At 46.8% G+C, this 27016-nt stretch overlaps 3 protein-coding genes across 5 annotated transcripts in view; 1 reads left to right on the forward strand and 2 right to left on the reverse strand.

Annotated features, from left to right (window-relative positions):
- Positions 1–7082: 7082 nt before the first annotated feature.
- On the forward strand, positions 7083–9766 carry rps14 (ribosomal protein S14). 2 transcript variants are annotated; one of them, XM_085290098.1, is made up of 5 exons: positions 7083–7173; positions 8314–8468; positions 8550–8711; positions 9234–9310; positions 9654–9766. In XM_085290098.1, the coding sequence occupies exons 2-5, from the start codon at positions 8320–8322 to the stop codon at positions 9719–9721; spliced, it is 456 nt and encodes a 151-aa protein (XP_085146224.1). In that variant the 5' UTR covers positions 7083–7173; positions 8314–8319; the 3' UTR covers positions 9722–9766. The 2 variants fall into 2 exon arrangements, with proteins under 2 accessions (XP_085146224.1, XP_085146225.1); XM_085290099.1 differs by having other exon boundaries at positions 7104–7173; positions 8317–8468.
- A 659-nt stretch (positions 9767–10425) lies between these two features.
- Positions 10426–16520, reverse strand: LOC146566424 (hepatitis A virus cellular receptor 1 homolog). The gene is made up of 4 exons (XM_085290092.1): positions 16341–16520; positions 15813–16252; positions 14553–14661; positions 10426–10550 (listed from the first exon to the last, which is right to left on the reverse strand). Exons 1-4 carry the CDS (start codon positions 16375–16377, stop codon positions 10474–10476), a joined length of 663 nt encoding a protein of 220 aa, XP_085146218.1. The 5' UTR covers positions 16378–16520; the 3' UTR covers positions 10426–10473.
- Positions 16521–23945: 7425 nt separating this feature from the next.
- Positions 23946–27016, reverse strand: part of chm (CHM Rab escort protein) — a 22296-nt gene continuing 19225 nt past the window's right edge. Inside the window, exons 15-18 of one of the 2 annotated variants that reach the window (XM_085290034.1) lie at positions 26249–26347; positions 24877–25022; positions 24329–24571; positions 23946–24206 (exon numbers count right to left, since the gene is read on the reverse strand). In XM_085290034.1, the coding sequence (XP_085146160.1) occupies positions 24368–24571; positions 24877–25022; positions 26249–26347 (449 nt within the window). In that variant the 3' untranslated portion in view covers positions 23946–24206; positions 24329–24367. Of the gene's footprint in view, positions 24572–24876; positions 25023–26248; positions 26348–27016 lie in introns of both variants that reach the window. The other variant, XM_085290033.1, reaches the window with a different exon arrangement.

Here is a 27016-nt window from a genome sequence, read left to right on the forward strand (position 1 = left end):
CGCTCTGATTGGTCTGTTCTCACTTTTAGCATCCACAACAACAACAAAACATTTTTATTCAGAAATCTTCAAACACGATTCATCTGATGGACAAACAAACATTTTCTTCTTTTTGTTGTTCTATTGTCCCATAAATAAAGCATAAAAACAGGAAATCCTCCCGCACGCCTGAGAGGTTTCACTGTGATTTTAAATGACAGATTTTTCTGATTTTACTGCATTACTGTAAAACTCTGTGATTCATGTTTTATTGGATTTGTCCAGTTTCATTTGGTCCCCTGTAAAGTTAAGTCTTGGAGATGTTTCATTCTAATATCAATAATATTGTGTGAATAAATGATGAAAAGCTTCAGCTGGGAGCAGGTTGATCTCACGGGGACGAGGAGAGACCAGCCCGGGTCCGACTCCGACCCGCCGCCCTTTGCTGAGTGTCGCTCTTCACTGAGACTAAAGTCTAATAAAGCCACAACATAAATCTGGTGCTTCTAGTTTATGAACTGAGTGTGGACGGGTCTGCATTAAGGGAGTAAACATGTTTATGATGATCACTCAGGTGTTCGTCACAGCTCAGTCTCAGATTAACCAATGAGCAGGTTTTAATAACTGATCAATGAAAACTGAACAGGAGGGAGGAGGAGCTTATGTCTCCGTGATGAAGACCAGCAGCAGAGTTTCTGTGGGAGAAGAAGAAGCAGGAAGGAGGATTTCTCATTGTTGGCACAACTGTACTTAAAAAAAACAATTGATTTGATTGGTCTATAGTTGCTGTAGTGGGCGGGGGCAGTGCTTCACATCCAGCTTAGTGAAAAGGCCTGAGCGGCGGTGAGGCAGACAAATCTGTCCTGAACATGATTTAAAAAGTAACAAATATTAATTATATTAAAAAACTGCTCAACACCAAAGCAGTGAGCTGCAACAGCACACGCAGCAATGGAAGTCGCGCCTGGCTGATCGTGGTTTGAGACTCAACATCAAGAAGACCGAGTACGTGGAAGCTGGCCCCCAAACTGATGGCACCATTAACATCGACGGGGAAGACCTGAAGAAGGCTGACCAATTCAAGTACTTGTGATCGATGATCAGTGGCGACGGGATATCCTTCAGGACGTGCGAGCAAGGGTCAATGCCGCATGGACGAAGTGGCGTCAAGTGACGGGTGGGCTATGCGACCGTCGAATGCCAGACCATCTCAAGATTTACGAGACTGTAGTCCGCCCAGTTGCCCATTTAAAAAGTAACAAATATTATTATTTAAAAAATTGCTCAACACCAAATACTTTGATAGTTTCCAGCATATATTTTCTTTGTTTAGCTAACTTAAAAACAAAAACATTTCCATGGGCGGCTGTGAGTGGCTCCAACAGTGAGGATGTTGCTGTTCAGGTCTCAGAGAATGGCTGCATTGATGGGGTCAGCTGTTTGTTCAGTCATTACCTAAGGATGATGCCAGACCCCACATGGGCACAGGAGCCACATGTACAAGCTGGACTTTATCAAGTTGATGAGGAGAAAAAGTGTCCACACACCACTCCTGCTCCTCAGCCTGCAGACGAGGCCCTGAGCTGAAGCCTGAAGCACCACTGGTACAAAGATGGGAGGACAGTGGATCAGACTGGTGGCAGGACAAAAGTTACCATCTCAAGGCGAAGATTTACGAGACTGTGGTCCGCCCAGTTGCCCTGTATGGATCGGAGTGTTGGCCAGCCACCGCCACGCACGAACAGGCCCTGCACATGATGGAAATGCGAATGCTCAGGTGGTGTCTAGGCCTCACGCGTTGGGACCAAGTCATGAATGAAGACGTCAGAAAGCGGCTTGGCTGCGGGCCCTGGTCTGGATGGGCCTGGGCCCCCTTGCCCTGGTGGGTTCCAGAGTGTGGAGGTGCCTACTGGGGTCGGCAGGGGAGCTGGCCCCAGGGAGGGGCCGCTTGCCCCTCCCTTTCTTCCCTCCCCATCCTCAGCTGCCTCCCTATTTCCGCTCTACCACACCCACCCACACATGCAGGGCTTGGGGTGCAGGTATGTCACCAGGGTGCAGGGGAGGCACTCCCCCTCTGTCCCCTTCTGGCCGCCTGTGCCTCAATTTTATCCTGCAACCTAGACATCCACATTACTCATACTCTCACATAACACATACATATAGGGCCTTGGGGGTGGGCACGTTTTACAGCATCCAGAGGATGGTCGGTGTACTCCAACCCACCTCTGGCGCTGGTGCCCTACCCTCAATTTTAAATGCATTTAGACACTAAGGGTTTTCGGGAGGAGCCGTGCTGCTCTCTGAGAGGAAGCTAGTACCATGCTCTCCTGAGTTTTACATGCACTTTAGAACAGCACACAGCAACACTACATATGAGTGGGCGTAGGGAGGTTTGAGGTCTTCACTCACCCCGGTTCTGTTAGCCGTCAGGGCTGGGGGGCTGGGAGGAGGTGCTGGCTGTCAGACTGGGGTCTGGGATGCGGGGCCTCCCTGCTACTGCAGATAAGGAGGTGGTCCGCTTGCCTCCACCCCAGAGAGAAGGGTTACATCTCCTGGGTCTAGGTGCGGCTTGCCCCTCTGAGGGCGGGGGTACCTGGACCTGGGATATAGAGTATGTTTGGGGAGTGCGACTGTCTGTGCAGTGTCTGTTTGTGTCTGTCTACACGTTGGGTGAGTGCCGAGTATTTGGTTGTGCATATGGGGTGGGAATGCACGTCTGTGTCTGTCTTAGACTCAACCTCTCTGGGTACATCTCAGGCCCTCTAAAGTACGGAGGCCTATCTCCCCTCACCACACTCCCTGCCGGTGGCTGATGCCCTCAGACGTTGGTGTGTTGGTGGTCTTTGTCGTCTGGGGCTGGGCGCTCATGTATGTTTTTTCTTTTTTTGCCTGTCCCGTTTGGCTCTTTTGCATCAGAATTGTTGTCTAAAGGCAAAGAAAGATGCCCAACGGATTTACTTTACCAAACTGACCATCCCAGCCTCGCCGTAATGGTCCATTTGATTCACCTTTTATTGTTTATTTTATTTTCACTTACTGAATACGGGACAGACTTGACTGGGAGAAAGAAAGAGGGAAAGAGAAAGAGCTGAGGAGAGGGACGGGGGAGAAGGGCAAAAGACAAAAACCAACAGAACGAGCAGAAAAAAAAAAGAAAAAAAATGCATCTATCGATCACCTGGGTCACCTGTTGAGAAAGAAAAAAGAAAGCAAGCAGAAGAGAACAAGAGTAATAGAATAAACAACATCACAATGATATATGGGAATATGACAGTAAATACTAAATGTTAAACATTATTGTGTAGCACATAAGATCAACAGAACACAGTGTGCTTTGAGGTAGGAGCCAAAAAGGGTGTAGTTTGTGGGTGTGATCACCCGTGTGTGCACCTGTGAGCATGGACGTGCTTGTTTTTTTAAAAGGTTCCTTCATGTAATGATCTGCTAGAGGGTGTGGGGGGGGCCACAGCCCCGTCCTCCAGGGCATGAAGCAGGTATGGAGGAGATCAAAACTCCAGACATCCAGAGGCCCCCAGAACACAAGAGACCATGGAAGACCAACAGAGGGGCAGCCGCACCACTGTCCCAGAAAGAGCTGAGGAGAGTCCCAGATGAGGGCTCACTCAGCAGCCGCGGAGCAGAAGCCAGGGGGAGTTGCAGTGACGCGCCCGTGAGCTCCGCCGGCAGCCAGCCGTGCCTGAGTGACCGAGCCCCAGGCCGAGAGGCCGGGGGCACCCCACCTCCGAACTGGCCCGAGAGAGCCCCAGGCTCCAGGCCCCGATAAGCAGCCACCAAGGAGTGAGCCGGTGTGTACCTGGACGCCCATCCCCGGACACAAAGAACCACCAACACACCGATACCTGAGGGAGTCCGCCACTGGCAGGGGAAGTGGTGGTGGGGGGAGATAGGCCTCCAAACCTTGGAGGGCCTGAGGTGTCCCCAGAGAGGTGGCGCCTGACACCCAACCTGACATATAGACACAGACATACAGGCACACACAGATACAAACATCCATTCCCACCCTCATGCTCTCATATGCACTCACTCCACACTCAACCAACGTGGAGACAGACATAAAGAGACGCTGTACACACGATCACACTCCCCAAGCGTACTCTACCAACCGGGTCTAGGTACCCTTGCCCCTGGAGGGGGAACTGCACCCAGACCCAGGTGGTGTTACCCTTTTCCCTGCGGTGGGGAGAGGCAGACCGCCCCGACTTCGCAGCAGCAGGGAGGCCCCACACTCCAGACCGCAGTCGGACGGCCAACTCCTCCTAGCCCCCCCGCTCCAGCAGGTCGCAGAGAACAGGGGTGAGAGAAGACTCCAAACCTCCCTCCACCCGCTCATTGTAATGTTGATGCATGTGTGTTCTAAGGTGCATTTAAAACCCAGGAGGGCATGGAGCTACCTGCCAGAGAGCAGCAGGTAAGCGCATGGTCCCTCCTGCTAGCCCTCAATGTCTACGTGTATTTAAAATTGAGAGGTGGGCAACGACGCCAGGGGTGGGGTGTACACCCTGATGGTCTTTTTGGACTCCGTGTATCGTGCCCACCCCCAAGATCCTATATGTATGTGTAATGAGGGTGTGAGTAATGTGAATGTCTAAGTTGTGGGATAAAATTGAGGCAGAGGCAGCCAGAAGGGGACAGAGGGGGGGGGGGGGGGGGGTAGCCTCCTCTGCACCCTGGTGACATACCCCTACTCCAAGCAGGAGCAGGAAGAGGGAGGCAGCTGGAGATGGGGAGGGAAGGAAGGGAGGGGCACGCCACTGCAACTCCCTCTGGCCTCTGCTCCGTAGCTGCGGGGTAACCTCTCGTTTGGGGCTCTACTCAGCTCTTCCCAGGAGGGTGGCACAGTTCCCCTCCCCTTTGGTGGTCCTCCTCGGGTCCTTGTACTCTGGGGCCTCTGGATATCTGGGGCCTGGATCTCCTCCATACCTGCTTCATGCCCTGGAGGACGGGGCTGTGGCTCCCCACACTCCCTAGCAGATCGTTACATGGAGAAACCTTTGGAATACAAGCATGCTGATCCACACAGGTATGCACAGACGTGGACTAAAGCTTTCTTGGCTGCTGCCTCAAAGCACATTGTACACTGTCTATCTTGTGTGCTGCACAATATCGTTCATTATTTAGTATCTACTGTTATCTACTGCTAGCTAGTTTATTGTGATGGTGCTGTTTTTTTTTTTATCATGTTGTTCTTTGTTGTTTGCTTTCTCTTCTGTTTTTTTTCTCCATACAGGTGATCCATGTGCTTTGTTTTTTTCTCTCTTCCCCCCCTTCTCACCGTCTCTTCTCCCCTTTGGTTTTCTTTCTCTCCCTCTCTTTCTTTCATTCTTTCCCACAGTCATGTCTGTCCCGTTTGTAGCAACTGAAAATAAAATAAATTCATAATTATAATAAAGGTCAATCAAATGGACCAATATGGCAAGGCCATGATGATCCACTTAAAATAAATCCTCTTGGCATCTTTCTTGGCCTTAAGACAACAATTCTGATGGCTATAGATCCAAATGGGACAAAAAAAAAAAAAAAAAGCGGCTCGGCATCACGCCAATCACGGAACAAATGTGCGAGGCACGGCTACGGTGGTGCGGACACGTATTACGCTCCGATGACATCTCAGTGGCAAAAACAGCAATGAGGCTTGAGCCCGGTGGTCAGCGACCCCGTGGCAGGCCAACGAAACGCTGGATGGATGGAATAAAGGAAGACATGAAGATCGTCAATGCCGCCGCAGAACACACCCTCTATTGTTCCAAATGGAGACAGATTTGTAGCAAAGCGGACCTGCCACACGGGACAAACGCTAGGAAGAAGAAAAAGAGGTGGCAGACAAATCTGTCCTGAACATGATTTAAAAAGTAACAAATATTAATATATTAAAAAAACTGCTCAACACCAAAGCAGTGAGCTGCAACAGCACACGCAGCAATGGAAGTCGCGCCTGGCTGATCGTGGTTTGAGACTCAACATCAAGAAGACCGAGTACGTGGAAGCTGGCCCCCAAACTGATGGCACCATTAACATCGACGGGGAAGACCTGAAGAAGGCTGACCAATTCAAGTACTTGTGATCGATGATCAGTGGCGACGGGATATCCTTCAGGACGTGCGAGCAAGGGTCAATGCCGCATGGACAAAGTGGCGTCAAGTGACGGGTGGGCTATGCGACCGTCGAATGCCAGACCATCTCAAGATTTACGAGACTGTGGTCCGCCCAGTTGCCCATTTAAAAAGTAACAAATATTATTATTTAAAAAATTGCTCAACACCAAATACTTTGATAGTTTCCAGCATATATTTTCTTTGTTTAGCTAACTTAAAAACAAAAACATTTCCATGGGCGGCTGTGAGTGGCTCCAACAGTGAGGATGTTGCTGTTCAGGTCTCAGAGAATGGCTGCATTGATGGGGTCAGCTGTTTGTTCAGTCATTACCTAAGGATGATGCCAGACCCCACATGGGCACAGGAGCCACATGTACAAGCTGGACTTTATCAAGTTGATGAGGAGAAAAAGTGTCCACACACCACTCCTGCTCCTCAGCCTGCAGACGAGGCCCTGAGCTGAAGCCTGAAGCACCACTGGTACAAAGATGGGAGGACAGTGGATCAGACTGGTGGCAGGACAAAAATTACCACCGTCTGAGTTTTTCTCCGTTTTCTACCCGGCACGGAGAAAGGCCTTAAAAAAAACCTTAAAAAAACACATCATCCTAGCCAAACAACTGAGAGACCCCTGACACCACCAGCACCACCAAGCAGACCTCAGACACCACCAGCCATGCCCCGCAGACCCCAGAATCCCTCAGCCCCATTCATCACCCTGCAGTATCTGATGTGCATAATTAGAATTTATTAAATTAAGTCAACATTTAGATATTGAAAACAATCCATATTAACAACAAAAAACAGTTCAGTCAGCTGTGAAACTCAAGGTGAATAGATACTGAAACTAAATTGAACATCAATAATATAATATAATATAATATAATATAATATAATATAATATAATATAATATAATATAATATAATATAATATAATATAAAACTACAATGAAATAAAATAAAACGTCCACGTGGCGGCGCCAGCTAGGCCTCGGTTTCCCGCCGGATATCGTCATCTTATCGCGCCGGAAGCGGAACCTCTTTCCTTTCTTGTTTCTGCTCAGTAAAGAGACGCACACAGGTGAGTCCGCTCCCGGTTTATATCCTCTGTAATCTCTGCTGCAGGTGACCATCCGCCGCTCTGCCTGGTCGGTGCTGACCCTGCGTCTCTTCCCGCGTCTGTTGGCGTCTGTATCGTTTCTCTGGCTGAAGGTTAATGGAGGATTTTTCATGTTTTGTGCTCTGTGGGAGTTTGTGTCCAGCCGCCATCTTAGCTCCACGCGAAGCCTCCTCAAAGGGAAACAAATACAACGCTAGAGCCAGGTGTGTGTCGCAAAGGTGTGCTAAAGAAGCGCGTGAAGTTTTAGGTGAAAGAGCAGGTAGAAAAACGCTCCGTGAGGTCCTGCTGGCTCCTCGGAGTCAACACAAGCTAACAGGCTAACATTAGCTTATGTTAGCCTCGGCGCTGCTACTGACGTTTCAAACTTTATTTAAAATGTCAGTGGTCGCAGCAAACACGCGCGTCCGAGTCTGCAGGCAGAGTCAGAACCTCCTCAACCTGGACCGGGATGGACCGGGTCAGTGACACCACGTGACCGCGCGGTGGGTCCGTTATCGGACAGAGGGCGCGTTCCAGTTGAAAACAAACGGAGCCGGGCTGTCCAGGGTCAAAGTTCAGAGTTAAAGTTTAGACTGGACCGGGTCAGGGTTGGTTGTTAGATAGTTTCTGAGCTGACCCTCCCAGTGAGGTGGGTCTGATCAGGGATCAACAGTGTGATCAGAAGCTCTCAGACTGAGGTTACTGTAGAGTTCATGTTCAGAGCTGATGTGATTGATTATTTATTGATCAGTCGAGATAACTGGCTGGTGTTTGATTGTCATATTAGGTGAGTTTTCAGAGTTGGAGGATGCCGTCTGTGATTAGCTGTGTGCGGTGGGTTTTATTTTGGAGGTGTCCCGACTTTAATGTTGACCTGAGAGTTTCAGGATGTTAAGGTAAAACTCATAAAGAGGTCAGACCTGAACAGGAAGTGGGTTTGGGGTGTAATGGAGGCATGGGGAAACGCTGCTGGAAGGGAAGGTCTCACCGTGTTACGCTGCAGCGGCGGTCTAGTCTCGATGTCTGTATAAAGAATAGCTGGCTGTGATTGGTGATTCTCTGTGTGCGTGCTCGCTGTGACCTCATGCTCACATGTGTCTGACTCCTCTTCCTCCTCCTCAGCAGAAGATGGCTCCTCGTAAAGGGAAGGAGAAGAAGGAGGAGCAGGTGATCAGCCTGGGTCCTCAGGTGGCCGAGGGCGAGAACGTCTTCGGCGTCTGCCACATTTTCGCCTCCTTCAACGACACCTTCGTCCACGTCACTGACCTCTCCGGAAAGTATGTCCCCTCCGACCATCTGCTCGCCAAAATAAAAGCCGCTCTCTAATTGGTGCTAATGGTGTTTGTGTGTGTTTGCAGGGAGACGATCTGCCGTGTGACCGGTGGGATGAAGGTGAAGGCGGACAGAGACGAGTCTTCTCCGTACGCTGCCATGTTGGCGGCTCAGGACGTCGCTCAGCGCTGCAAAGAGCTCGGCATCACGGCGCTGCACATCAAGTTGAGGGCCACTGGGGGCAACAGGTAACCTGCACTCACCTGATTCTGTAGGCAGTGGGCTGACACTTTATTAGGTACACCTCAAGCACTGAACAGATCAATACAATTTCAAGTTACCAGGTTTAACCCAGTCAGGTGATCAGGGTTTAAATCCATGGTACTCAGCTGTACCTAATAAAGTGACAGGGGTGGAGTCAGTGAAGCAGAGTGAGTGTTTGTTTTTTTTTATTAAATCTGCCATTTCTGTGCAGGAAGCCTCTTCATTTGATCCAAATCTGAACCAAACTCCATTCAAAAAACTGTTGATTTTACTGAAACAGTTCAAGTGCAGTTCAGGTGAAGTCCTCAGCACGGTCTGTTCAAAGCTCTAACAATAGATAAAAGTCGAGTATTTATTGTTACCTTAGTAAGTCTGACTGGTTTAACTGGAGATAGACCAGCAGCCTCTGACTGCATCGCTGCAGGTCCGGGGTCAGCCAGGCCTTTCAAACCCAGGTGTGTGTGTGTTTCCTGTCCAGGTGGTGACCTGCTCTGTTTTCCTTTCAGGACAAAGACTCCTGGTCCTGGAGCCCAGTCTGCTCTCAGAGCTCTGGCTCGATCCGGCATGAAGATCGGGCGCATCGGTAAGTTTGTTTTTATTCATATTAAAGTTTTTGAGTAAAAAACGTGTGTGTGTGTGTGTGTGTTATTCTGTTGTGTCATTTTCAACACCTTTATCGACCTGTCGGTGAACACCTGCGCTGCTCTCAGGTCAGCAGGTTTGTTTTCTCAGTGAGGGTCGGAAGCTTTAAACGACTCGGCGGATTTAAATTAACTTTATTCGTACATCTATCTGATTGACACAGTTTGAATCTGAGCTTTATTGACAGCCTGAACAGTGACGTTTCCTTTAACTCGGCTCTACATTCGTGTGACAGTGTTGACGAGCGTCTGATCATGTGATTGTTTCTTCCTCGTGTGTTTCAGAGGACGTCACGCCGATCCCGTCAGACTCGACCAGGAGGAAGGGCGGTCGCCGCGGTCGCCGTCTGTAAACTGTAAACAGCGACATTTTCACCACAATAAAAGATTAAAGTCGACTTCTGTCTCCATGTCTCATCAATGACCTGATCACCGATCCATCGGTTTGAACTTCCTCACATGATTATGTGAACATTAATGTGAGCAGTGGGCGGAGCTTTGAGAAACCTTCATGTTTACAGTCAAACATTAAAATCTGATTAACAGTGCAAATGGGATCAGTCCACACTAGAGACTGTTGGTGCTGGAGGTACTTGAGTACTCGAGTACTGCAGTAGTTTAAAGTACTGTGGTATTTCCTGCTGTGCTGCAGGACATGAAGCTCTTTGATTATTGGATCAGGGATTGATTGATCTGATGGAGGTGGAGACAAAATGACAGGAACACCTGAAGCTTTTATAAAACGCATGTTCGGATGTTTCCAGGTGTTATTGTGTCCACCCTGTGGGTGTAGCTGTGGCTCTGACGAATGAAACATTCAGACTCTTTCTTCTTATGGAGGATTTGAGTCTGCGGGCCTTCGTTCAGTTTGTTTTTCTGTCGCACTAAAATAATCTGCTCGAGTTAAAATGATGACATCATGCTGACAAAGCTTTTCTTTTCCTTTTTTACAAAACTGAAACAATCATTTCAAATTGATTCACTCTGACTGTGAGTGAAGCTTCAGACACCACACTGAATCATATTTAATATTTATTTTATTTGGAAATAACGCTGATCTGTGAGGTCATTCTCAGGGCGGGGCTTCAGAGCAAGCTCAGACTGGTCACACAGGACTCTCCTCCTCCTCTGATTGGCTGAGCCTGCTGTTAGTCTTCAGTCTCTGACCACACCTCCAAACTCCTGCAGACAGATTCGTCAATGAATGAATTTAAACCTCTGTGCGGATTTTTCTGCATAATGCTTTAGTCTGACCAGCTGAGGGCGACATTTACCATCAGCTGCTCCAACCTGAAGGGTCGATCCCTCAGGTCACCACACCTGTGTGTGTCTGAGGAGCATTTAATGTTTTACAGCTGTTTAAAGACATTTATGTTGATGGTGTCTGTCGTCTCTGCGACTCTGTGCTCAGTTCCTGTCATGTGACTAATCCTGCACTGACCTGCAGAGGATTTTACTGCACAATTTACAGACCTTTACAAAAAATTTGAATATGATGAAAAAGTACATTTATGTCCATAATTCCATTCACAGTGTTGGGGAGTAATGGAATACATGTACCACCGTTACGTATTTAAAATACAAAATATGAGTAACTGGATTACACGGCGGTCTTTTCCTGTTTCATAAGGTTATGAGGGGTTAGGGTGTCCACGCCGGTGAAAAACACAACACGCATTAAGAGGCCTTCGTGTCTGTGTCTCAAACTCGTGGCCCATATCACCTCTGCTTGCGGCCCGCATAATGACGTGAAGAAATGTTTAAAAAGTTATTCACAAAAATGATTTAATATGAAAGCAGCAGGCAGAGTGTTACAGGCGTCGCCCTAAAGCATGTAGCCTGATGGGCAGTGTAGTCCGTGCTGCAGGGAGGATGGGCCGCTGTACCTGTGATGTGTCTGTGAGCGAGGAGGGAGGAAAAGAGCCGAAAAGTAAGAGATGTCACCGAGCAGAAACAGGAGCTGGAAGCATGTGTTCGTATTATTGTAGGGTCGACCTTACAATACGAAGCACCTTGATGCGACTGTTGTTGTGATTTGGTGCTGTATCAATAAGATTGAATTGAATGTAGAGCACCTGCCTCCTCATTGTGCTGCCTGTTTTGTGGTTGTTCTTGTGACCCTTGCTTGACCTCCCCACACACAGATGTTTGAAAGCAGTATGGTGTGACAATATGGCCATTTGCAACATTTGTACTTTGGGGTCAAAAACGACCAAAGGAAGGAGTTGTTCAGTACTATGCTATGCAGTATTGGGGTAAGTTTTAAGTAATTTTTTTTTTTTTTTTTTTTTTTTGACTTTCTAACAGCTGTTGTCCTCTGGGGTTAAAAATGACCCCAAAGTACAAATGTTGCAAATGGCCATATTGTCACACCATACTGCTTTCATTTTTTTTTTTTTTGGCCTGTCCCGTTTGGCTCTTTTGCATCAGAATTGTTGTCTAAAGGCAAAGAAAGATGCCCAACGGATTTACTTTACCAAATGGACCATCCCAGCCTTGCCGTAATGGTCCATTTGATTCACCTTTTATTGTTTATTTTATTTTCACTTACTGAACACGGGACAGACTTGACTGGGGGAAAGAAAGAGGGAAAGAGAAACAGCTGGGTGAATGGGTTAAATGCAGAGAAACTATTTCCCTATGGGGACTAACACACACACACAGCTTGTTTACTGTATATGCCCCTTGGCCTGCAACTGCAGAAAGAAAGCTGTCCATGATGGGACCAGTGCAGAGGAATAAACCTGAGCTTCCTCCTGCACTTGTGTCAAATATGGACACACCTTTGTCCTCATGAAAGTTTGCCTTCACTCAGACTCATGCCCTCCTACCATGCCAAAATATAGAAAACTGTCAGGTAATGAGTTGGAATAAAGTTGAATAAAACCTTGAAACACAGAGATGGATGATATTTTATACTTGTTGCTTTATAAACAGTCAAAGCAAACGGGGTCATTTTTGAGCCCAGAGGACAACAGATGTGATTATGTGCTGCCAGTAAAAAACTTGTAGTTTAAAAACAGCTTTCTGAATTAACGTTGACATAAACCCGTCCGTGATCATCTGTTAAAGCAGCCGACTCTGGTTGTGAAACGATCCTCACGATAACTGATGATTTAATTTATTTTTTACCCAAAACCAAAGAAACATTTCATTTAAATGAGGTTTTATCTACGGAGCCCCGCAGGGGACATGGGAGAAAAAAAAATTAGGGAGAAAAAAAAAATTAAGACGGACTTTTGCGAGATCTTGCAAAACAAACTCGGGATCTCGCAAAAGTATTGCGAGATCTCGCAAAAGTTTTAGCCGCATTCTTCGGAGGCTGCCAGCTCGAAGCCGACCGGGAGGTCGAGGCACGATGTGCCGGGAAAGCGGTGCTCCTCCCGGCTGTAGTAGGTCTCGACCTCCCGTTAGCTTCGAGCTAGTGGGTGTCAGATCTCCAAAAACGTCGGAGCACTTTTGCAAATATGTGATGTCTTGTAAACCGAGCAGGTATCTGACGTTTACACAACTACATTCACGCCTCAAAATATCTTAAAAGTGTATTTTGTGACCCAGAAAGAGTAATATTACAACTAAGTAGCTGCCGCCATTGTTGGAATTCAACTTTCGCGAGAAAGTTTTGCGAGATCCCGAGTTTGTTTTGTGAGATCTCGCAAAAGTCCGTCTTAATTTTTTTTTTCTCCCTAATTTTTTTTTTCTCCCATGTCCCCTGCGGGGCTCCGTATTTATCAGACATAAGTTTGAAATGGAAAAAAGAAATAGTGTCAAAAATGTCTGAATTAAGTTTTAATTAAAAGTGGGGGGAAATCCACCTCATAGTAATTAAGTATCAATCAAACCAGATGGGGACATTTTGACCCCTGAGGACCACAGCTGTGTGTGTGTGTGTGTCTGTGTGTGTGTGTGTGTGTGTGTGTGTCTGTGTGTGTCTGTGTGTGTGTGTGTGTGTGTGTGTGTCTGTGTGTGTGTGTGTGTGTGTGTGTGTGTGTGTGTGTCTGTGTGTGTGTGTGTGTGTGTCTGTGTGTGTGTGTGTGTGTGTGTCTGTGTGTGTGTGTGTCTGTGTGTGTGTGTGTGTGTGTGTCTGTGTGTGTGTGTGTGTGTGTGTGTGTGTGTGTGTCTGTGTGTGTGTGTCTGTGTGTGTGTCTGTGTGTGTGTGTGTGTGTGTCTGTGTGTGTGTGTGTGTGTGTGTGTGTGTGTGTCTGTGTGTGTGTGTGTGTGTGTGTCTGTGTGTGTGTGTGTGTGTGTGTGTCTGTGTGTGTGTGTGTCTGTGTGTCTGTGTGTGTGTCTGTGTGTGTCTGTGTGTGTGTGTGTGTGTCTGTGTGTGTGTGTGTCTGTGTGTGTCTGTGTGTGTGTGTGTCTGTGTGTGTGTGTGTGTCTGTGTCTGTGTGTGTGTCTGTGTGTCTGTCTGTGTCTGTGTGTGTGTGTGTCTGTGTGTGTGTGTGTCTGTGTGTGTGTGTGTCTGTGTGTGTGTGTGTGTGTCTGTGTGTGTGTGTCTGTGTGTGTCTGTGTGTGTGTGTCTGTGTGTGTGTCTGTGTGTGTGTGTGTGTGTGTGTCTGTGTGTGTGTGTGTGTCTGTGTGTGTCTGTGTGTGTGTCTGTGTGTGTCTGTGTGTGTGTGTCTGTGTGTGTGTGTGTGTCTGTCTGTGTGTGTCTGTGTGTGTGTCTGTGTGTGTGTGTCTGTGTGTGTGTGTGTGTCTGTCTGTGTGTGTCTGTGTGTGTGTCTGTGTGTGTGTGTCTGTGTCTGTGTGTGTGTCTGTGTGTGTGTCTGTGTGTGTCTGTGTCTGTGTGTGTCTGTGTGTGTGTGTGTGTGTGTCTGTGTGTGTGTCTGTGTGTGTCTGTGTGTGAGTCTGTGTGTGTCTGTGTGTGTGTCTGTGTGTGTGTCTGTGTGTCTGTGTGTGTGTGTCTGTGTGTGTGTCTGTGTGTGTCTGTGTGTGTCTGTGTGTGTGTCTGTGTGTGTCTGTGTGTGTGTGTGTCTGTGTGTGTGTGTGTGTGTGTGTGTGTGTGTCTGTCTGTGTGTGTCTGTGTGTGTGTGTGTGTGTGTCTGTGTGTCTGTGTCTGTGTGTGTGTGTGTGTGTGTGTCTGTCTGTGTCTGTGTGTGTGTCTGTCTGTGTGTGTGTGTGTGTGTGTGTGTGTGTGTGTCTGTGTGTGTGTGTGTGTCTGTGTGTGTGTGTGTGTGTACTGACTGTGAGCTGCAGTCAGCAGAGCAGGGATGAAGATGATGAAGGTCAGTCTCGCTGAGTTCCTGATGAAGATCTCCAGGTGGTCCTCCTGCTGCACAGCTGTGATCCTCACCTGTAAACATGAAGTCATGTGACCTGTGAACCAATCAGCAGCCTGAAGGTGAAGCTCTGATCCAGGCTCAACAGCTGATCAGCATTCAGTCAGCTCTGATTAATCAATGAATCCATCATCAACGTAGCTCTGACGCTAGGAGTCACCATGGCAACGGGTAAACAAAGAGCAGCTCTGACATCCACATCGATCTGTTTAAGTTCCTCATCATCATCATTATTATTCTGATTAACTACTTCCTCTCACCTGAATGCAGACGACACTCACCTGTACCTCTTGTTTAAACCTGTGATTTGGATAGATGTTGTTTTGCATTTTTCTAAACACCAGGTCTCTGTGGCTTTTAAACCCCAAAACACGCTGCGCCACAAACTGGTGCACCCCAAGGATCGGGTCCCCGACACAAACAGAGTAAGAGAGTGTACGCTGGTAAGATTGGCAGGATTTATACAGCGGGGAACCAAACAGCCTCTGGCTACAACACAGCAGAGCCACCTCGTCAGGCCAGGACTCTGCAGTCTGTTCACATCTACAGGCCAGTGGACACTCTTTCAGTGATGAGGATGTCCACATGTAAGGAATTGTGTCTGAAGTGATTCATATCAGCAAATCTGCCATGTTGCAAATATCATTGATGTTTATGATAAATACGTGTGGCCCTAACACTGAGCCCTGTGGTACACCACACACAATAGATCATCTATGCTCTGTCTCTCCATCCTGTTACCACCCCTTAGCCCACATCCTTCCACTTATTATGTAAAAATATTTCATGGTTATTCGTGTCATTGTTTCAGATCCAGAAATCCCAACCTGTGAATTTCTTTTCGTTCATGGGACTTTGTTCTGTGAGATGTGCTGGCACAGAGTGTTAGACCGGCTTGTTCTGAGTCGGCACCGATGGTCAGCCTGACGTTTGTCAGTAAATCTGCTTGTACAGGTAAACATGTTTCTATGGAAACATTAATATTTTCATTTCGTCAGGACGTTCACTCGTGTAACCGTTTTCATGTGATCAGTCAGCTTCTTTCGTTCTCACAGATGAACATTATCAATATTTTATTGCATCATCTCTTACAGTAAGATCATTGTTGTTATCTGTGGATGTCACAGTGCAGGGGTTTTTACCGTTAACAAAGAAAAAAACGAACCTCAGTCTGAGTGTGCGTTGTCATCAAGTCTGTGACATCACTTCCTGTTTGTCCCGCCATGGTTGTGATGGTGGTTAAGATGTGAGGAAGATCCTCAGCTGTGACGACGCTCAGGTCAAAGTGATGTTTGTCATCGTTGAACCAGCCGGGTATCCTCACCCTGCAGCCGTATCGTCCAGCGTCTCCCTCTGTCAGGCTCTTTATGGTCAGAGAGACGTCTCCGTCCTCCAGTCGGCCCAGCAGCTCATACCTGCTGGAAGCTCTGGTTAACACTCTGAGTCCATCTGTGGAGATCAGCGGATTGGAGCAGCCTCTGGCTGGTATTTCTCCTCGCTGCCAGCACACGTTCATAGATCTGTGATATTTCCTGTCATATTTACAGGGCAGAGTGACGTCCTGACCTGGTTGACCTTTGACCCTGCTGCTGTCACATTCACAGACTGAAAACACAGAAACAGGAAGTTAAAGACAGTTTGATTTAAGAAGAGTTTCCAGCAGAAACATTCCTGATGTGAACGAGCAGACTACCTGAGCGCAGGAGCAGGAGCAGCACCACAGCCTCCATCGCTGCATCAGTCCGATGGTTGGTGTTCAGTTCAAGCTGAATATCAAATAAACCAAGAAGACTTTCAAGCTGCTGCTGCTTCTTCTTCTTCTGCTTCTTCTTCTTCTTCTTCTCTGACTTTCTGATAATCTGTGTTATTTATATTTTTGTGGTTTTGCAAGGCCAGCTTGTGACTTCCTGTTAACGGCAGCTCGTTCTGTAACTTCTCATCTCACTAAACCACATCGGCATGTTAACCCCCCGTCTTGGGGGCGCTAGGTGAGTATTTTGGTTTCAAAAGCCCATCTCTCTGTTTGTGTGTCTCTCAGCTGCAGCAGTAGGTGAGTTGTTGTGCGCTGTTTCATATTTCACAGTCGGTGTAAAAGCTGAGCTCGGCCCTCCCACAGAGACGTTAGCAGCACCGATCCATGATCTAAAAAGTGTTTTGTCTCACTCCCATTTCTTCTTGTTGCATGTTGAAGCGCTACTTGGAACCTTTTTACGATCCAACCATGAAAAATAGGATTTTATGACATTTTTCAACTGGTCTTAAACTTTTGATGGGGACTGGACCAGCAGCTGCTGGGAGATGTTGACTGGCTACAGATGGATGGGGGTCTCTGTGGGGCCATTCAGAGACCCCGTCCTCACTCGCTACTAGGCTCGGGGTCAAAGTTCAGTCCGGTGTTCTGGGAATCGATCCTACCTCACAAACCATCCTACCCGTTGTTTCCATGCATGTGCACAACACAAAGCACAAATTTACTTCATTTTTCTTTAACCTGTTGTGAATATCGGGGCGACCGTGGCTCAGGGGGTTGGGAAGCACATCTGTAACCAGAAGGTTGCTGGTTCGATCCCCGGGCTCTCCATCGTCGCCTCTGTCAGTTTGCCCCAGGGCAGCTGTGGCTACAACTGTAGCTGCCTCCACCAGTGAGTGAATGAATAGTGTAAAGCGCTTTGGCTGCCTTGAAAAGCGCTGTACAAATGCAATCCATTAATATTTGTTATGGTTAAGCATAGGTAGAGTTGGATGTCTCGAGACCACTTTTCTTGGTCTCGGTCTTGCTTTGTCACATCGACATAGTGTTCGGGCGATTTGGAGTCAACCATCGGCGGAGCGGGGAGGTGGATTACTGGGCTTAAGCCCAGGTCATTTTTTCAGAAGCCCGGAGTCTTTTGGAGTGTAGTGCAGCGATGCAGAGGAGAGCTGAAGTTTGACCAGGTACCAAAGCAAATCACTGGTACTGTACAAATAATGTAAATATGACGGTGCATCACAAAAGATATCAAACTGATCACTTGACCCATGTTACGTTACTCACTCTTCAAGTGAATCAACAAAAGGTGAAATAAAAAGCCGAACAACAACAACGCTGTTTCTTTAGAGAGTCTCAGCTTACATGTGTGTTTATTTCATATTTTCAGTTCTTACCCTCCACGGCTGAACAAACTCTCTAAACCGGTTTCAGTTATGCACTGATGAACACAACAAAGGACATAAGGAGCTTCTTTCAAACAAAAAACTCAGGTAGATGTTATTGTATATATTATGCTTTGGATGTTGTTCAGTATATTTCTATGCAAAACAAGAGGAATTTCAATACACAGCAGGATATTCACAGTTTAAACCAGATATTTACGCTTTAGGGAGAAAACATAAAAACTTTTTTTTTTACTGTTAAACATCAATTTTGAGTAAACTTGTTTTGTTGTAGATAAATAAATTTGTCTGTGAAGGTTCTCAGTCATCCAGGTCATCGTAGTCAAAGGAGCTTGCAAAGAAAAGCGTCTGGACTTCTTTAAGTTACTTGAAGACGTTTCACCTCTCATCCGAGAAGCTTCTTCAGTTCTAAGGTCAAATGGTGGAGAGTCCCAGATATAAACCTAGTGGGAGTGACCCCCCACAGAGGGACAAAAGGACCCCCTGATGATCCTCTAATCGCCTGAGCCAAGGTGTGAAACTGGGTGTGGGTCCCAATCTGCCAGAGTTTCGGGTGTGTTCATTGTGAAACCTGGCCCCACCCTATCATGTGAATTCCTGAGGTCAGATGGCCCAGGATGTGAGTGGGCGTTAAGGCGTCTGGGAAGGATCTCAAAACTGGATTATAGATGGCAGACAGTTGGTGTCGTAAACCCCGCCTCTGTTCAAAGATGGTCGCTCACAGTGGACATAGATGCTTCTTTCACTCCTCTTTCAAACCATCTGTCCTCTCTGTCCAAAATGTGAACATTGGCATCCTCAAAGAGTGACCTTTGACCTTAAGATGCAGATGGACTGCTGAGTCTTGTCCTGTGGAGGTGGCTCTTCTGTGTTGTGCCATGCGCTTGTGAAGTGGCTGTTTGGTCTCTCCGATGTAGAGGTCTGAGCATTCCTCGCTGCACTGTACAGCATACACCACATTGTTAAGTTTGTGTTTTGGCGTTTTGTCTTTCGGGTGAACCAGTTTCTGTCTGAGCATGTTGCTGGGTCTGAAATGCACCGGGATGTCATGCTTGGAGAAAACTCTCCTGAGTTCCTCTGATACACCGGCTACATAGGGGATGACAATGTTGTTGCGTCTGTCCTTCTTATCCTCCCTCGCTGGTGTCTGGTCTTCTTTTCTGTGCCTCTTTGCTGACTTTAAGAACGCCCATTTAGGATAGCCGCAGGTTTTGAGTGCTTCCTTTACATGTGTGTGTTCCTTCTTTTTCCCTTCAGGCTTAGAGGGAACATGTTCTGCCCGGTGGTGTAGGGTCCTGATTACTCCAAGTTTGTGTTCCAGAGGGTGATGGGAGTCAAAGAGGAGGTACTGGTCCGTGTGTGTGGGCTTCCGGTAAACTTCGATGTTGAGTTTGCCGTTCTGTTCAAGTGAAGGATTCCACTTCTTGTGTCTTGATTTTGACCCAGGTGTCGTCCACATATCTGTACCAGTGGCTGGGTACTCTTCCTTTGAAAGAGCCAAGAGCCTTCCTTTCCACTTCCTCCATGTAAAGGTTGGCTACAATAGGTGACACGGGGGAGCCCATGGCACAGCCATGTTTTTGTCTGTAAAAGCCTTCGTTGTATTTGAATATGTAGTGGTGAGGCAGAGGTCTAACAGTGTGCAGATCTGATCGGGGTTGAAGTTGGGCCTGTCCTCCAAGGAGCTGTCTTCTTGTAGTCGTTTTCTGACAGTCTCCACGGCCTCCGTGGTGGGTATGCAAGTGAAGAGAGAGACTACATCAAAGGACACCATGGTTTCATCTGGATCCATAATGACATCTCTCACCTTCTCAACAAAATCCAAAGTGTTCTGGACGTGGTGTTCAGAGCTGCCCACCAGCAGGATCGAAGCCAGAAACTTGGAGATGTTATAGGTGACCGAGTTGATCGTGCAGACAATCGGTCTTAAAGGTGCTCCCTGTTTATGCATTTTCGGTAAACCATACAGACTCAGAATTTCAGGACGTTTCACGGATCACATTAACTCGGTGGACCGACACATCAGATTCACCAGGGAGGATATGAACAGTGGCAGCTTAGCCTTCTTAGACTGTGAGATTTCCATCAGTAATGGGGGACATCTAAAAGCTGACGTGTACCGTAAACCTACACAAACAGATCAGTATCTAAGGTTTGACTCTCATCATCCACCGGAGCACAAACTGGGCGTCATCAGGACGGTACAACACAGAGCGAACACCATCCCCACAGACACAGCAGCCAGGGAGGCAGAAGAACATCCAGAACGCCCTGAGTAAATGTGGTTATCCCAGCTGGACTTTTGTCAAAGCTGGAAAGGCTCCTAAAGAAAGCTCCAGCCGACCCAGGAGAGAAGGACAACCGCTGCCTAAGCAAAAACCTGCAGTGATCCCGTACGTGTCAGGAGTATCGGAGCAGCTGAGACACATTTTTTCTAAACACCGGGTCTCTGTTGCTTTTAAACCCCAAAACAGGCTGCGCCACAAACTGGTCCACCCCAAGGATCGGGTCCCCGACACAAACAGAGTAACATAGTGTACGCTGTTAAGTGCCAGGAGGATTTATAATCGGGGAAACCAAACAACCTCTGGTGAAGCGGATGGCACAACACAGAAGAGCTACCTCATCAGGCCACGACTCTGCGGTCTATTTACACCTACAGGCCAGTGGACACTCCTTCAATGATGAGGATGTAACATCCTGGACAGGGAGGGACGCTGGTTTGAGGGCGGAGTCAAGGAGGCCATTTACGTGAAAAGGGAAAGACCATCTCTGAATGGAGGAGGGGCCTAAGGGTACATCTGTCACCATCTTACAGTTCTGTGATTGCAGCCATTCCCCAACTCTCTGTGAATGGGACTCATGGCCATTGATCAGTGGTTGTTGATCAATGGTCATGAGAATTTGCATAATTAAGATTAAGGAACTGCCCTCCCAGCCCATTGTTGCTTCAGTGGTGCTGGTTTCAGTCATTATGCAAATGTACTGTTTATAAGATTGAAACCTGCAGTCAGCTGAGACTGAAGACGTCACCTGATGATGACGAAACGTTTCTCCCACAAAATGCTACGTCCAGATGAACAGAAGCAACTTTTGGAGATTTTGGTCATATCGCACAGCCCTACTCCAGACGATTTGATTCTGAGCTGAAGAAGCTCAGAATTTACTCACATGGACTCTACGAACGTTCGTAGAGTCCATGTGAGTAAACTGGTGGCACAGCTGTGGATGCATATAAGGCAAATCACAGAGCCTGTTTCTGTGACATGGGAACATCAAGAGATGTCAACCAAAACAGCAGGAACAGAACTGTGGAGCTCCATAAGTGTGGCTCAGTTTGAATACAATTTGGTGCCATTTACAAGAAATACAGACAGTTTCTCTCTTTACTCTTAAAGTTAACAAATATGTTTTTATATTTATCTAAAAAATAAACATTTAGTCTGATTTGATGTTACAATTAAAAAAGTGTTTTTATCTGAAGAGTAAATATCTGGTTTCAACTGTAGATTTGATGATTGTCAGCACAAAGAGGGAACAAGAGCAGGTGAGACACACCTGTTAGTCACATGGTTGTTTGCCAAAACTCATCAGAACATGTATCCAGTACCGAGTGTAACTTTTTAGATGCCACTTGTTACTTTACATACTTTGTTACATTCTATATTTATTAAGTTATGCAACTTGTTTGCACAACAAGGCTGAATAATTATATAAACTTTTCTCAATCTAAATATTGTACTTTGGTAGAATTAAAAAATAAGTGTAGTGCAGGTCTATGATGATTTTTAGTGCTGCTATCATCTAGTTCTGATTCTGGTTCTGTCTTGGTTAAGTCCTCAGTAGTCCTGATTTTGAACTGTTGTAGTCCTGTTTTAATTCTGGATCAGTTCTGGGTCTGGTTGAATCGGGGTTTAGTCCTCGTGTCTTGATACAGCCCGACTTTGTTCTGCCTCGCTGCTTAATTAAAAAACTAGTTTAAGGTGTCCTGCACATGTGATATATATTTTTCCCTCTATGAAGTCATTCTTTTTTGAACAAAACTCAAAACAGAGCCAATTAATCTTTCAGTCATTTCTAACCCTCACTTAATTTCCTTTCGCTGCTCAGCTCTCACACAGGGGCTCAGCTATGCTCCAATCCCTCCATATTGTGGCCAATCACATACAAGGATAATGTCATTATGTGAAAAACAGAGAAGGTGAGAGACAGAGAAGAGTGAGGTGCCCCACGGCATTGGTGGCTGCCCACTGCTTCACTGGGTGAATGGGTTTAATGCAGAGGAACTATTTCCCTATGGGGACTAACACACACACACACAGACGACAGCTTACAGTCCTGCGTGAAGATGAAAGTAACTTCGTACAGCCCCGATTTGCAGACGCTGTGCGCAGAGGTTCGGGAGCAGAAGTCCCGTTGTAAACATATCATGGCAGACCTGACGATGTTTGCATGAAACTTTACAGCTTCTCTTTATTGACCACTTTACACACACGGTTGCTGTGCGCACACAGCCGGCTGTAGCTTTGCAGCTCACAGCCCGACACACACCAACAACAGCATATATGGCACAGACGTTAAAGTGGCGAGGCGTGATTGCGGGTGCTGCTCTGGTGCATCCGCCTCCCCTGCAGCGGCGCTGCAGACCACACCCCGCCTCACACATTGACCAGGTAAATACATATTTAGGCAGAATTTTGCAAATATCTATTTTTCATTTTTTAGCAGCATAGAGCTTTTTTTCAGTTATTTTTAAAAGTCAGGCTCCAAAAGCCCAAAGGAGATATAACAGTTTTTGTTTGCTGGATCGTTTTAGTTCAGCTTTCTTTTTGTTATATTTCTTTAAGAGTTCAAAATGTGTTAATTACATAAATAAAATGTAATTTTCTCTGTAGCACTTCATAGATTTCATAAGCAACACACTTTAGACTTCCATCAAGTTTTAATAACACTACAGTTTTTCCTTAGGCTGGTCACACTTCCTGTATGTCTAAAGTTTCAAAATAAAATGTCTCAGAGCTGTTAAACGTGGGAACATTTACTCTGTGTCCATTTGTGCAACATCTCTAAAGTTAGAAATATCCTGTCTCAGAGTGACGCTGAAAAACTAGTTCATGCATTTATTACTTCCAGGCTGGACGACTGTAATTCATTATTATCAGGAAGTCCTAAAAACTCCCTGAAAAGCCTTCAGCTGATCCAAAATGCTGCAGCAAGAGTCCTGACAGGGACTAGAAAGAGAGAGCAGATTTCTCCTGTTTTGGCTTCCTGTTAAATCCAGAATTCAAAATCCTGCTCCTCACATACAAGGTCTTAAATAATCAGGCCCCATCTTATCTTAATGACCTTGTAGTACCATATCACCCTATTAGAGCACTTCGCTCTCGCTCTGCAGGCCTACTTGTTGTTCCTAGAGTATTTAAAAGTAGAATGGGAGGCAGAGCCTTCAGTTTTCAGGCCCCTCTTCTGTGGAACCAGCTTCCAGTTTGGATTCAGGAGACAGACACTATCTCTACTTTCAAGATTAGGCTTCAAACTTTCCTTTTTGCTAAAGCATATAGTTAGGGCTGGACCAGGTGACCCTGAATCCTCCCTTAGTTATGCTGCAATAGACGTAGGCTGCCGGGGATTCCCATGATGCACTGGGTTTTTCCTTTCCAGTCACCTTTCTCACTCACTATGTATTAACAGACCTCTCTGCATTGAATCATATCTGTTATTAACCTCTGTCTCGCTTCCACAGCATGTCTTTATCCTGTCTTCCTTCTCTCACCCCAACCAATCACAGCAGATGGCCCCGCCCCTCCCTGAGCCTGGTTCTGCTGGAGGTTTCTTCCTGTTAAAAGGGAGTTTTTCCTTCCCACTGTCGCCAAAGTGCTTGCTCATAGGGGGTCATATGATTGTTGGGTTTTTCTCTGTATCTATGAAGCGCCTTGAGTCGACTTTTGTTGTGATTTGGCGCTATATAAATATATATATATACACAGTATATATATATATAAATAAAATTGAATTGTGTTGATCGGTCATCCAGGAAACAGTCCTTCAGACCAATGTCTAATCAGAGCCCTGAAGCTGCGGCTCACCTTGTTGAGTAGCTTTTATGATCGTGTTCATAATGACAGGTCAACACGAGGCGCCATCATGTGGTACAAACGTTTTATTAGGGGACGCCGGCTGACTTGACAGAGGAGCTTATTAACATGAGCAGAAACATCTGGAAGGCTTCACAGAGGCCTGTTTACAAACAAACAGCTGTTACAGTAAACAACAACAACAGCTGAGTCTGATCACAGCTGCAGCTGCCAGGTAAACTTCCTGTTTCAGGTGTGCTCGGCTTCATTCTGTGTGGGGGCGTGGCTTCGCTGCTTGAGTGAAGCCTTTGGCAGAGACATCCTGTGTGACCCTGTGTGTGACAGCCAATCAGAGCCAGAGGCGTGTCTTCATGTTGAGGCTTTAATGAGTTTTTAAATAAAACAGAAAAACAGCAGAAATCATAGAAAAATAAAAAAGGCAACTTTTACCCACAATGCACTGCAGGAGGTCTTTACACTTTATATCTACAGGTTACTCCTCAGGCTGAAGGCTCGTCTCCTCCTCCTGCTGCTCCTGCTGTTTCTCCTCCCCCTCCCCCCCTGCTGCTGTTAACCCCTCCTCCTCTCCTGTGGAGGTGGGGGAGGTGTTCTCCCCATCGTAGATGATGTCCTCGGGGTTTGGAGCAGGAGGACAGAACTCCTCCTCGGGGAGAATCTTCAGGAAAATCGACTCAGCCTGAAAACAAAGAATCACACGCAAACATTACAGGAAGCGCCTGCAGTTCCTCTAACGTTCCAGCGGGGGCAGCACCGAGTCAACCCCACAGACTCCCATGTTAAAATGAACATGCTTACAGCCTGATACACAGCTAACCCTATATTTATATATGCGTCTCTGGAAGCTAGCTAGCTGATAATCTAGCAAGCAGGCGTGTGTGCGTGTTTGCCCCTCCCCCGACACACAGCTGCGTGAACAAAGAGAAACTTTTATTCATCAAACACGACCTGAAGGAGGACCATGGCCTGAAAGGTACATCTCACCTGTTTGATGGCGTGTTCGTGTCCCAGAGCGCCATCTGGGCCGGAGCACACGTACACGTTAGACGGGAGGTCGTGACCTTCAGGCTCCACCCCGGAACCGTCGGCCATGTTGAAGTACAGACACCAAAGGACAGCTGGACGGTTTTCTGCAGACGGACATAATTAGATGAAAAAGTTCAGATGATAGAAGAAAAAAACGCCGCCACAGCACGTTTCACTAACGTGTCACAGCAGAAGAACACGAGTCGGGATGTTTTCAAAGGAAATGAAATGTTATAATGTAGACCAGGGGTGGGCAGCTCCACGCCTCGAGGGCCTGCAGGTTTTAGATCGCACCCTGGGTCAACACACCTGAATCACATGGTTAGTTCATTACCAGGCCTCTGGAGAACTTCAAGACATGTTGAGGAGTCATTTAGCCCTTTAAATCAGCTGTGATGGATCATGGACACATCTAAACCCTGCAGGACACCGGCCCTCGAGGCCTGCAGTCGCCCACCCCTGATGTAGACAGTACACCATCCGATCCTGGACCAGCAACTCTAATTTAATGTGTTCATGCCTCTAACGTCGGTCCAGTGTCAGAGACGGCGTGATGAGGCTTTACAATAAATCAAAACTTAATCGAATAAAAGATGTAAATGAAGCAGGAAGTTTAACAGGAACATGACGGAGGCGCTTCCCTCCACCTCCCTCATCAGCTGTGATGAATCTCTCTGTACCCGCATCCATCCATCCTCACTGCTACTGTGTTCTGCTTATAATTAAAACCACAGAAGAAGAAGGTGATGAATGAATTGAAGAGAAGAACAAGAAGAAGAGGAGGAGGTCAGGGAGGAGACAAAGTTATCAGGACACAAAGACTCACTGAGCGTTCACGTCTGTGCAGTATCAGGTCACATGACTGCAGTGATGAAAGGGTTAACGGTCGCTCTGCACCGACCAGGAGAATTCAGCTTTTACTCATAATATGTCTGACAACGTGACGTCAATCTGGACCAAACTCCATTCAAAAATCGGTGAATTTTACCCAAACTGCAGAAAACAGCAGTGAGAAACACTACAAACACTACAAACACTACAAACACCACAAACACCACAAGCGTGCTGTTTGGGGTTTTTAGAAGTTCGGATTTTCAAAGTAAAGCGTAACTTTTCTGTCCTCGTGGTATTTAAACAGATTTTCTGTGACGTTCAAAGATCTGAAACTGTATTAAAATAAATAGTTGAGTGTTTTTATTGTAACCAGAGTTACAATAAAGTCTGACTCGTTTTACTGGGAACCAACCAGCAGCCTCTGAGTGCAGCTGACTGGTCTGAGTTCACCCAGGCTGTGTGTGTGTGTGTGTGTGTGTGTGTGTGTGTGTGTTACCTTGGTCTTGACACTCTGCCGTGCAGAACATCCTGGTTACCACTGGCGACAGGTCTTCGTAGGCGGAGCCAACCGACTGACAGGTGAGGTGGACCAGATCTAAACAGACAGAAAAAACATGGGTTAAAGTCTTCTGAGTCACGTGACCCCCACTGAAAGTACTCGAATAAAAGCTCCTTTTAACAAGGATACAACAAAGTCAGACATCATCAGAGAGACCGTGAAACACTGAAGGATAGCTGACAGAAACCTGACAGCTGGGGACAGGTGTGACCCTCAGGTGTGACCCTCAGGTGTGACCCTCAGGTGTGTGTCTGTCAGGTGAAACTGAGATCAGGATGCTCGTGCAGACAGAGGTGTCGTTTGTTTCTGTGTCTTGAAGCAGGTTTATTCTGACCTTCAGTCTAAGAGCTCATTATCACCGTGGTAACCGAATCTGCTCACAGGTGATTGGTTGTTTCACTGGGGCCTCACAGATCATTTCCTGTGGTTTCTCTGGCTCCTCGGGGAAAATAAACACGGAGGCGACGGCGTCTTTAGATCGATGGTGTTTTGTTTTAAAGCGTTCAAGCCCACTGACTCAGTAACCAATCACAGTGCAGCATCAGCACAAGAAGAAGAAGAAGCTTTGACAGGCGGAACACACACACACACACACACACACACACACTCTCACACACACACACACACACACACACACACTCTCACACACACACAGAGTCTCACACACACACACAGAGTCTCACACACACACACACACACACACTC

This window comes from Mchenga conophoros, linkage group LG10, assembly GCF_057382185.1.
Source record: "Mchenga conophoros isolate Kocher_MC1m ecotype Shallow Benthic linkage group LG10, M_conophoros_male_GT1.1, whole genome shotgun sequence".
Lineage (NCBI taxonomy): Eukaryota > Metazoa > Chordata > Actinopteri > Cichliformes > Cichlidae > Mchenga > Mchenga conophoros.

Coding starts and splice junctions, on each gene's coding strand:
- LOC146566424 (XM_085290092.1), bottom strand. CDS start 16,377: ATGGAGGCTGTGGTGCTGCTCCTGCTCCTGCGCTCAG. Junction 16,253..16,340: donor GCTCCTGCTCCTGCGCTCAG/GTAGTCTGCTCG, acceptor CTGTGTTTTCAG/TCTGTGAATGTGACAGCAGC. Junction 10,551..14,552: donor TCTGCTGACTGCAGCTCACA/GTCAGTACACAC, acceptor ATCTGTCTGCAG/GAGTTTGGAGGTGTGGTCAG.
- rps14 (XM_085290098.1), top strand. CDS start 8,320: ATGGCTCCTCGTAAAGGGAAGGAGAAGAAGGAGGAGCAGGTGATCAGC. Junction 8,469..8,549: donor GTCACTGACCTCTCCGGAAA/GTATGTCCCCTC, acceptor GTGTGTTTGCAG/GGAGACGATCTGCCGTGTGA. Junction 9,311..9,653: donor CATGAAGATCGGGCGCATCG/GTAAGTTTGTTT, acceptor CGTGTGTTTCAG/AGGACGTCACGCCGATCCCG.